Source organism: Sinocyclocheilus grahami, unplaced genomic scaffold, assembly GCF_001515645.1.
Source record: "Sinocyclocheilus grahami isolate Dianchi unplaced genomic scaffold, SAMN03320097.WGS_v1.1 scaffold1409.1, whole genome shotgun sequence".
Lineage (NCBI taxonomy): Eukaryota > Metazoa > Chordata > Actinopteri > Cypriniformes > Cyprinidae > Sinocyclocheilus > Sinocyclocheilus grahami.
This window is the reverse complement of record NW_015506588.1, coordinates 85,423-96,958: the sequence shown is the minus strand read 5'-3', so window position 1 is coordinate 96,958 and position 11,536 is coordinate 85,423. Positions and strand designations below refer to the sequence as shown.

General features: G+C 35.4%; 1 protein-coding gene and 1 long non-coding RNA gene across 2 annotated transcripts in view; both read right to left on the bottom strand.

Moving 5' to 3' along the window:
- The window catches only part of LOC107570046 (rho GTPase-activating protein 21-like), a gene marked incomplete at its 5' end in the record, with an annotated part of 48,035 nt that extends 42,108 nt beyond the window's left edge, over positions 1–5,927 (bottom strand). Inside the window, one exon of the mRNA XM_016256240.1 lies at positions 5,897–5,927. Coding sequence (XP_016111726.1) covers positions 5,897–5,927 — 31 coding nt within the window. The remainder of the gene's footprint in view (positions 1–5,896) is intronic.
- A 4,291-nt stretch (positions 5,928–10,218) lies between these two features.
- Positions 10,219–11,536, bottom strand: part of LOC107570050 (uncharacterized) — a 73,755-nt gene continuing 72,437 nt past the window's right edge. The window contains exon 3 of the long non-coding RNA XR_001606985.1: positions 10,219–10,251. This is a non-coding gene — a long non-coding RNA (uncharacterized lncRNA). The remainder of the gene's footprint in view (positions 10,252–11,536) is intronic.

Genomic DNA, 11,536 nt, shown 5'->3' with positions numbered 1-11,536 from the left:
CTTATCAGTTTTGTATATTAGGGTTGTGTGTTACACCTAATGTTGTTAAATTAATATTTATTGCATTATTTCAGTTTCATGTGCGTTACCATGATGCTGTTTAACGTTTGTGTGAATGACACTCTGCACCTTCTATATATGTTCTATTTAAGTTAAAACCGTAAAACCTAAAATGTTGCTACCATATTTTTTACGGTAAAATTCCGGTAACCACAGCTGCCGGTTTTTTACCGTAAATTTTATGGAATTTTTTTTACAGTGTACCTGGAAAAACTAAAAAGCTATTTATTTCATTCGTAGGCCTATCGATATTTTTTATTTGTGCTATCTGATAATTTAAACATTAAGTTGGTTTTATTGAGTTTCAGATGAAGTCAATAAGGTTAAAAGAATCCTAAGGCTGGAAGGCAGAGTTAGCCAATCAGCATCTGAGAGAGAAACTGATTGTGATAATGAAAAAAAATTGTAAAAATTATATACAGGCTATATTACAGACAAATGAATTGTGAGTTTGCAGAACTTTACACACTAAAAGGTTTCTATGGAAGGGAAGTATGTTGAATATATTATATGTGCATGTGTAAGTGAGTGTGTGCAGTAAAAATGACGAATATGTGCAGCAGATGAAAGCCAGAGAAGATCTTCCTGCTGTCATGAAGGACGTGTTTCAGATGTGAATGAGAAGAAATCTGACAAACACTGCAGAAGAACAGAGAGAGAGAGAGAGAGAGAGAGAGAGAGAGATGGCACTGCCTTGACCGGACTGGACAAAGAGATCCTTCAGACATGCAAACAGTAAAATACATTATAAAATGTATATTGCAAATCATTCACTTGTTCAGTTTCCATCCAACTATCTATTTTTATGCAATTTTAGAACTTACACTGAATGGAAATATTTGATATGCACAAAAAAATTCACATTAAAGTTGGACAGATGGATTTTCTGGAAGACAAAATGTGCTGGAAGCAGGTGATGGAGTTTGTACACATAAACTATGATGTGTTTGGACCATTTTGACACTCAAGATGAGGTGCTGTACTGAGAAGTTGACAGGTTTTGTCCAGTTAATCCAAGAATGGAACTCAGAAGCATTTAACCCACTATTGCTCAAAATATGGCATACAGAGGCTGCTGGTGTTCATTATGTAAGATACTGTACTCATTCTATGCTAAAGATAAAACCATAATGTAGATTACGGAAACATGCAATCTAAGGATGGGTATCGTTAACGGTATTACTACTCTTACCGATACTGCTTATCGATCCGGTACTTTAATGGTATTCTTATCGTTATATATATATATATATATATATATATATATATATATATGAATGAGACAAATTAAGATTATTACATTTATAAGATTATTATACTAATTAACATTGCTTTATATATAAAAAAATAATAAAACATCAATTTGTAAATGCATCAGTGTGAAGGCATTTTTAGTGTTTTATATACATAAGACACAGTAAGAACATGAATAAAGAGATAAAGTAAAACAAACTGATAAAACAAAAGATACAAATGAAATAAACAATGCTTTAAATTTTCCATGAAGGTCTACTAACATTACTGTTCAGGTAAGTAATATAGCATACAAAAGAAATCAACTAAAGTAATCTAATGTAAATGAACACTGCATAGTTTCCACTGTATGAATTGATAGATTAATGGTTATTAAAGCTAACGTTATTCAGATTGAGAGCTGTGAGTGATTTTCTCTTCGCATTTTGTTGTTTGATTAACATTGATGGCCCAAGCGCCAGTCACTGCTGTCACTTTAAGACAATATTGACACACATCGGATTTTCTCCCAGCTGTTCACGTCCACTTAAGACATAAACTGTGTTTAAGTGAACACTCTCCAAGATGGCCATATTGACATATTTTGTGTGTATTTGATCGCATGGACATGCACCTGTCACCCAAAGCCCAAAGTGTAATTTGCTTGTCTAGTTGCGGTCCGTATTGGAGTGCATGCACACATTTCAGCCTGGGGAACAGCGTCTCTTGCACGGATTATTGTGCTTTCAACGTTTTATTATCAAAGATTATTACATTTATAAGATTATTATACTAATTAACATTGCTTTATATATAAAAAAATAATAAAACATCAATTTGTAAATGCATCAGTGTGAAGGCATTTTTAGTGTTTTATATACATAAGACACAGTAAGAACATGAATAAAGAGATAAAGTAAAACAAACTGATAAAACAAAAGATACAAATGAAATAAACAATGCTTTAAATTTTCCATGAAGGTCTACTAACATTACTGTTCAGGTAAGTAATATAGCATACAAAAGAAATCAACTAAAGTAATCTAATGTAAATGAACACTGCATAGTTTCCACTGTATGAATTGATAGATTAATGGTTATTAAAGCTAACGTTATTCAGATTGAGAGCTGTGAGTGATTTTCTCTTCGCATTTTGTTGTTTGATTAACATTGATGGCCCAAGCGCCAGTCACTGCTGTCACTTTAAGACAATATTGACACACATCGGATTTTCTCCCAGCTGTTCACGTCCACTTAAGACATAAACTGTGTTTAAGTGAACACTCTCCAAGATGGCCATATTGACATATTTTGTGTGTATTTGATCGCATGGACATGCACCTGTCACCCAAAGCCCAAAGTGTAATTTGCTTGTCTAGTTGCGGTCCGTATTGGAGTGCATGCACACATTTCAGCCTGGGGAACAGCGTCTCTTGCACGGATTATTGTGCTTTCAACGTTTTATTATCAAACATGTCCCGCAATTTAGCAACAGTAAAGATGGCATTTTACAACAACGAATGTGCCTGTGTGTCTGTTAAGAGAAGGAAGTTGCGCTAGACGAAATGCTGCTAGTTGTTAATAGTTTTACCTCATATCTTTTTTTTTTTAGAATCCTTAGAAGCCAAAATCAAAATCAAAAATAAAATTAGCTTAATATCACAGCCACAGGCCTAAAGTGTTAGCAGATGTTTGAATGTTTAGTTCACTTCTCTCTCATAATTAAACAGTGCTTTCACGTTGTGCGCGCTGAAGCTGCGAATAGCAAAAATGCATCACAGACAAATGTATTAATATTAATACATATAAAAACAGCTGACAACTCTGGTGAGATAGCAAGTTAATGTATATATAGCAATAACAGGCTGTGTGTGTTTTCCTAATCTCTCCAGTACTGACAGCAAAACTGTTAACGTCAGAGCTTATCGATACTCCAGTCTTTCATAATTTAGCCCCGGGGCCCATTTAATACCGGGTTTCGGTACCCATTCCTAATTATTGCAATCTTTTGTCAAAATGTGCTTACAAAATGTAGAACTCCGCAAGTATTCAAGGTCTTATGGGTATTCTGATAATGTAAGACACTACAATGAAGCTCAAATGTTCCTTTTTTTTTTGCAGTATGACACAAAATTCTAAATACAGTATTTTGTTGTAACAAATGATTGTTAAAGGGGTCATATGATGCTGCTAAAAAGAACATTATTTGGTGTATTTGGTGTAATGAAATGTGTTTATGTGGTTTAAAGTTAAAAAACACATTATTTTCCACATACTGTACATTATTGTTTCTCCTCTATGCCCCGCCTTTTTGAAACGCATCGATTTTTACAAAGCTCATCGCTCTGAAAAGCGAGGTGTGCTGTGATTGGCCAGCTATCCAATGCGTTGTGATTGGCCGAATACCTCAAGCGTGAGATGAAATGTTACGCCCCTCACATACTGTTGATGCCGTGTCCAGGCCGGAGCGATGAGACAAAAACATTAAAACCCATTACAAATGAGGCATTTGTTGCATCCAGTGGGGACATAATTACTGATTATAATGACTTATGCTGTCTTTTTAGGCGTTGCGTTGCATCGCGCCGCGTAAACATAAAACTCTGTCTGCATTTGTGATCAGAGAAATGACAAACAACAAGTGCTACTCTACTGCCCAAAAATCGTGTATGAATCATCAGTGGCAAATCCTTTAAATTAAAACGTACTTACGTGAGTCAGAACTGCCGGCATTTTAGTCTAACATTACTCTCCCAGGATCAGGAAACGGTCCTCCAAAAACTGTGCTGCACACATCTGGATATTTGGGTTAAACTGTTCTGGAACAGTGTTGTAAATGACCTGGAATGAATTCCCAAAAGCATCATTAACCAAGTACAAGTTCTGTATTTGCTAACATAGTTAAAAGATTTGTGTTTCCCAAACCATAGTTCCAGCGAACATTTGCAAACAGCATTACAAATATGTGTGGTTGAAACTACAACTTTCTACCTGTGGTTAGAAGCATTTTTTCTTGTTAGCAGGACATGTGGACTTACACTAGACCAAGCTCTTGAGCACAATAAGCAAGCTAACATGAAGTGCATTCTATATCGTTCATTAGGTTTAATATACAGCGGGGATCTCCAGCCCAGCTCCTACAGAGCTACGATCCTGCAGACTTCAGTTCTAACCCTTCTTCAACACGCCTGCCTGTAATTATCAAGTAACCCTGAACACATTGATTAACATGTTCACATGTGTTTCATTGGGGTTGGAGCTGAAATCTGCATGATGGTAGCTCTCCAGGAGCATGGTTGTAAACCCCTGATATATACATTTCAAGCTATATATTTTAGTGTGTCAACAAACAATGCCATTTTGAATGCTGCTGACTGCATATACAGCCTACGGAAGTGTGCCAGTTACATATTGTAAGCGTGATATAAAAAAAATGATTTCTGTTGTTTTGTGTAAATAAACTATAATCTGAAATCAATATCACTAATGCCATTAACAACAGCCCTATATTGTTGAACCAACATTGTTCAAATTACAGGGATGTAACCATGTTACTATGGTTTAAGGAAACAGTAGCAACTAGCTAGTTAATTTCTCCGGTGATGCATCATATTATGATAGTTAAGTAGCGAGTTACAACATTGTATTGGAAACCACCCCAGGTTAGGGCATGATGTTAGGGCTAATACTGAAAGACTGCCAACAAACCATACGGATCTGAAGAGACCTTGCCAGGGTCTCTAACACTGTGAATATCAAACATTTACAACCCTATTCTCTTTCTGTTGATGGATACAAATTCTGGCTTCACAATACATTACAACAAGAGAGAAGTTGTAGTGATTCTTTCTTTTCCAAGAAAGAATTTTAAACAAATTGGTTACATAATTTTCATTTTTAAATATTTTAAAATATAATTTAAATAGATTTTTCACACTTTAATGAATATCGTATCGCATATCGAATATCGCATTTTTTAACAAGGTATCATGTATCACATTTTTTTTTCAATATCACACAGCCCTAATATATATATATATATATATATATATACACACACACACACACATTATTCTGCAGTTTTTCTACTGAAAATAGACCTGTGTTCATTCTACTACCTTATAAGATTTGTAACTCCACAAACAGTATTGACACTCCTCTGCAGTAACCAAACACCAGCCCAAAGCTGAGCAACCACCAGAGAGCATGCTGCACTGCCAGCTGGAAGTTTTCTTGCACCGGGCACGAGCATTAAAGATTCCCAGAAATTCACATGGTGCAAGGTCAGACGCAGGCCACTGAAGATAACACCTCACTCTGAAGTCCATGACAGACACAGCAGATATAGACCTAAATTTCTGAGAACCTTCGACCCATTATCATGAAGAGTGAATCTGGTTTCTCCAAACAAAGATCTGGACCAAAATCTTTAACATGGCTATTCTTGCAGTGATTATGTTTTATGTTTTGTATGGCTATGATCTTGTGATGTTTGAGTCTACAATCAACTCAGTCAGTCCAAGAGAGCCATGTTCAATGACTCAGAGAAAAGTCTTAAATAAACAAGCACAGTGAAGGGGGATCACAGAACGGTTAAACTTACCTCTGCTACTATTGTCTTCATCCTGAAAGAGAGAGAAGATAAAAGAGTGTTAAAAATGTTTCAAAGACAAATCAAGAAATCAAGAGCTTTGTGGGACTGTACTACTGTTCAAAAGTGTGGGGTCACTAAGATGTTTTAATGTTTTTGTGATTGCTATTGTAGCTCTGTGCAGCTCAGTTTTTCTGTTGGAATCACTCTCTGTTGTTTAAACTGCTAAAATATAACTTAATTCTCACCGTATTTCTGATATTATCTATCAAACTAATTTGACATTGTTCGCTTTTTAACCTAAACCACTAGTGCAGAGCATTAGCATTCAGTTAGCCTGTTAGCTTGTCATTCATGCATACTGATTCTTTTATCTCTCACTCAGTTTCTTTTCTCTCTCTCACTCGAGTTCATCAAACAACTGTGGTAAGTCGGAAACATTCAACAATCATTCTCCATATAGCTAAAGTTGCGAATTCAACTCCTTGTTACAAATATGGTAGAACCATCATTTCTACAACAAAAGACTGCTTAGTAAATAATCTTCCCAATTTGTCTCAATTCCTCAACATATCCAGTAGATCAGAAAAACTTAAGGGTGTAACAGAAACTATTGGCTCTCTCTTTTCTAGCACTTTAGGTGCGGTCACTCCTTCACGCTTAAAGAAGATTAAGGAAAACAGTCCAACATTGTGGTATAGCAAACACACCTAAAGAAAGCAGCCTGGAAAATGGAGCGCAGCTGGAAGAAAACAAAACTACAAGTATTTCGTATTACATGGAGGGAAAGTACTTCTACATTTAGAAAAACCTTAAAAACTGCTGAATCTGCTTACTTTTCATCATATTTAGAAGAAAACAAACATAACTCCAGGTATTTATTCAATACAGTGGCTAAATTAAAGGGGTCATATGACGTTGCTAAAAAATAACATTATTTTGTTTATTTGGTGTAATGAAACATGTTTATGCGGTTTAAGGTAAAAAAAACCACATTATTTTCCACATACTGTACATTATTGTTTCTCCTCTATGCCCCGCCTTTCTGAAACGAGTCGATTTTTACAAAGCTCATCGCTCTGAAAAGCGAGGTGTGCTCTGATTGGCAAGCTATCCAGTGCATTGTGATTGGCCGAATACCTCAAGCGTGTGACGGAAATGTTGCGTCACTTACCATACTGTAATGTCGTGTCCACGAGACAAAAACAATAAAACCCCTTATAAACGAGGCATTTGTTGCATCCAGTAGGGACATAATCACTGATTATAATGACTTATACTGTCTTTTTACGCGTTGAGTTGCATCGCGCTGCGTAAACATAAAACCATGTCTGCATTTGTGACCGGAGAAATGACAAACAACAAGCGCTACTCTACACTGCTCAAAACTCGCATTTGAATCGTCAGTGGCAAACTCTTTATATGAAAACGTACTTACAGGCTGTGAGTCAGAACAGCCGGCATTGTAGGCTACTCTCCCAGGTTCAGGAAACAGTCCTCCGTAAAATGCGTTGCACACACACAAATATTTGGTTTAAACTGTTTTAAAGTGGAATTGCATTGGCATGGTTCAAATCATACTTATCTGACCGTCATCAGTTTCTAGCAGTGATTGAAGAATTATCATATCGTTCACAGTATGTGCAGTATGGAGTACCACAAGGCTTAGTACTTGGACCATTGCTTTTCACGCTTTATATGCTACCCTTGGGAGATATCATCAGGAAATATGGTGTTAGCTTTCACTGTTATGAGATGATACTATATTTATCTATATGTATTTGCGGCCTGATGAAACATACCTATTCGCAAAACTAACAGAATGCATAGCTGATTTAAAAAAACTGGATGACTAGTAATTTCCTACTGCTAAATTCTGCAAAAAAGAAAACAGAGGTGTTTATTATCGGACCAAAAACCTCTGCATGTAATAATCTAGACCACTGTCTAACACTTGATGGCTGATCAATTAGAAACCTAGGTGTGCTATTGGATAGCAAACTTTTCTTTGAAAGTCATGTTTCTAGCGTTTGTAAAACTGCATTTTTACATCTTTAAAATATGAACAATGAACTGACTTTAACTAATAAACTGACTGTTTTCTATTGTCTATATAAGTAAAGGTGACTTCACTGGAAATAATTATCTTATGCTCATCAAGGCTGCAATTATTTGATCAAAATACAGTAAATTATTACTGTATTATTACAGTTATTATTATTATTATTACAATTTCAAGTATGTTTTTTTTTTCTATTTCAATATACAATCCTAATTTATTTCTGTGATGGGAAGGCTGAATTATCAGTCATTACTTCAGTCTTTAATGTCACATGATCATCATGAAAAACTATGAAAACTGTGGTTGGTCAATTCACATGTTGGTCAGATGGTTTCTTTCGTAATAAGCTGCAAAGTGAACCAGCATTTTGAGTAGAAATAACTACCAACAAATGATGCACCAAAATTTTGGCAACCGAAAATATTCAGCCAAAAATACATTTTGTTCTTGGTTACATTTGATATGAAATAAAGTCTCAGTTTTCACATTTTGTAAATTTTATAACAAAATTTTAAAATGTATGTATGTCAAAATTCAAATGAGCTGACACTTTAATGTGACTTGACAGATTTATATTGCCACACCAATCCTCATGAAAGCATTTCAATGTTCATAACTCGTTAGAAAAAAAAATAACAACGGTAGTATTTGCTAAATGTATGCACTATATTACATATTCATTATAGTTTTACTTAATATGATTGTGATGTTGGTATTTAAAGTCCCCCTGTAGTGAAAATCAAGTTGTTTATTTGTCTATGTGGTGTTTTTAATATGCTTTTAGACAAACCATGTGCCAATCTATTAATCAACACCATTGCTGTGTATTTTCTGCTTAAAACTGTAGTTTCCCAAAGGCTGACCCAGAAATAATGTTTGAATCAGCCCTTGGTTTGCTACGTCACAAACCAATAACCAATCACGTCATGGGATCGATTCCTATCAACTAGCATGCAATATATACCAATACCAGCACAAAACCAAAAATAAATCAGAGCAAAAAACCCATGAAGCTGTGGTTTAATGTGAATTTAGAACCACTAACTTGCATTATAACCCGTGGCACCAGTGTAAAAGTAGCCCGGAGTCAGAAGCACCTCTCCCGCAGCGGCGTCTGCACTTCACACGCATATGCTCGCGGGCGCGAATGAACAATCACAAACGGCTGCATTCGAGTCTTCAAGGCATTTTAGGACACAACATCGTCAAGTAAGTAACTTTAACGAATGTTACAGTATTCACTGTAGTTGTTCGCTAGTAAAAACATAGTTTTATCAGTCATTATCCGTGTATGCCATTGTTTTGCGGTTACTACAGTTCAGTGGATCAGGAGGCCCTGGCTGGTGTGACTGAGTGGAAGCGGGACTAATTTGCATATTCATAGATCCGCGTATAGTAAATGAGGCAAGGGTGTAGAGTTACATTCAAGCTATTTTAAGGCATGTGAAAATTATTTTCACAAGAAAAAACATTTAAATATGTAACTTTGCTGATCAAAGATACGTTTTAAGGGATAAAATATTTGACTACAGGGGGACTTCAATGCAAACTTTTATGTACTGATTATTCAATATTTTTGATTAATTAACTAATTATTAAATACACTTTATTTAGGATTTTGGTTTTCGACTATTTGGTTTAAGTAAAAACATAATTTCAGTGCATCACTACTTCCAAACAGGCCCGCAACCAGCTATGAGGCCACCGAGGTTCGGACCTCGGTAAATTTTTCATGTTCAAAAATACAATTTGTTCTTTGAATGACTAATTTGCTGTTAAACTCCTCGTATGAATGCTTGCATGACATATAAGATTCAGTTTAGACAGTTTGCAAGAATATTTAGCGTCCCTGTTATAAAAATGATCGCTGCGAGACGCTCGCGGAGTGAACGGGGCTTGAGAGAGTTGTGAGTGAGGGTGCGGGCGCGGGATGTTGCCAGATCCAGCTATTAAAAGCGTTTTTGGACTTGTCTTTTCCACTTAATTTATCACTTTATAAAGTTAATAAAGTAGGAAGTTGCAGTTTAGAGTCAGTGATATCTTTATCTTATCTTATTTGCAAAAGATTGGAAATAATTTTGGTTTATTTTTATTTATTTTTTGTTTGTTTTAGAATCAATATCTGGCAACACTGCATCACCGGCACTTAAACTGAAAGCAATCAAAAAAGCCTATGGACAGCTTTTTGCTGACATGATACAACATTCGGTAAGGGGAACGCAAAAATCATCATGATATTATCTGTCATAAACATTATCAACGCTGTCAAAAACACGCTGCGCTCACAACCATCCTTCCGTTTGGCCTGAGAAAGAGAGCAAACTTTGTTAATTAGTCATTCAGACACTCTTATTCAAAGTGGCAGTACACTTATTACAGAGAGAATCTACTTAGAGGAAACTGAGGTGAAGGTTTTGGCTCAAGGGCCCTATATTCATCCTATAGCTCTACAGTCAATTCTTACAGTTACCATTATTCAGATATTTAACCACCCAGCTACGCAACCTGTTTGAGTGAGATTACAGCAGGTCGTGTAGATATATTTAAGGTTAAGAGAAAATTATTTATTATTCTACTGAACAAAAAGTGAATATCTGTAACACAAAAAAAGTGTTTTTATTTTTCCCCTTCTATTTAACCACTAACATTAAAAGTATATGCACTTTTGTAAAACTTATTATGCAAGCATTTCTGATTACATAGGGGAGGTTGGTTAAACTTTTATCATTAGTGAATATTCTTCAAAGCAGGTTTATTTTTGAAAGTCACTCTCTGTAAACCTGCTCAGTGCTCAAATATTAATAAAGGTTTTTGCTGCTTAATATTTTTATGGAAACAGTTATATGTTTTTCAGGATTATTTGATTAACAGAAAGTTTACATTTTTTTATGTATTTGAAATAGGAATCTTTTGTAATATATTAAATTTCTTTACTGTAATTTTTGATCAGTTTATTTTGAACAGTTTTGATCAGCAATGACCACATTCTTGCTAAATAAATGTATTTATTTCGTTTCTTTTTTTGTCTTTATTATTTAATGTATGTTTGAATAAATCTGTCACAACAAACAAATTGAAGTAGTAACAATCATATTAAAGTTGATATAAAAACTTATGTGAAATGTGTTCCAAGACAATGACCCTAAGCACACAGTTAAAATAATGGAGTGGCTTCACAACAACTCTGTGACTGTTCTTGAATGGCCCAGCCAGAGCCCTGACTTAAACCCAATTGAGCATCTCTGGAGAGACCTAAAAATGGCTGTTCACCAACGTTTACCATCCAACCTGACAGAACTGGAGAGGATCTGCAAGGAGGAATGGCAGAGGATCCCCAAATCCAGGTGTGAAAAACTTGTTGCATCTTTCCCAAAAAGACTCATGGCTGTATTAGATCAAAAGGGTGCTCAGCAAACTGAGCAAAGGGTCTGAATACTTAGGACCATCTGATATTTCAGTTTTTCTTTTTTAATAAATCTGCAAAAATGTCAACAATTCTGTGTTTTTCTGTCAATATGGGGTGCTGTGTGTACATTGAGGAAAAAAAATTAACTTAAATGATTTTAGCAAATGGCTGCAATATAACAAAG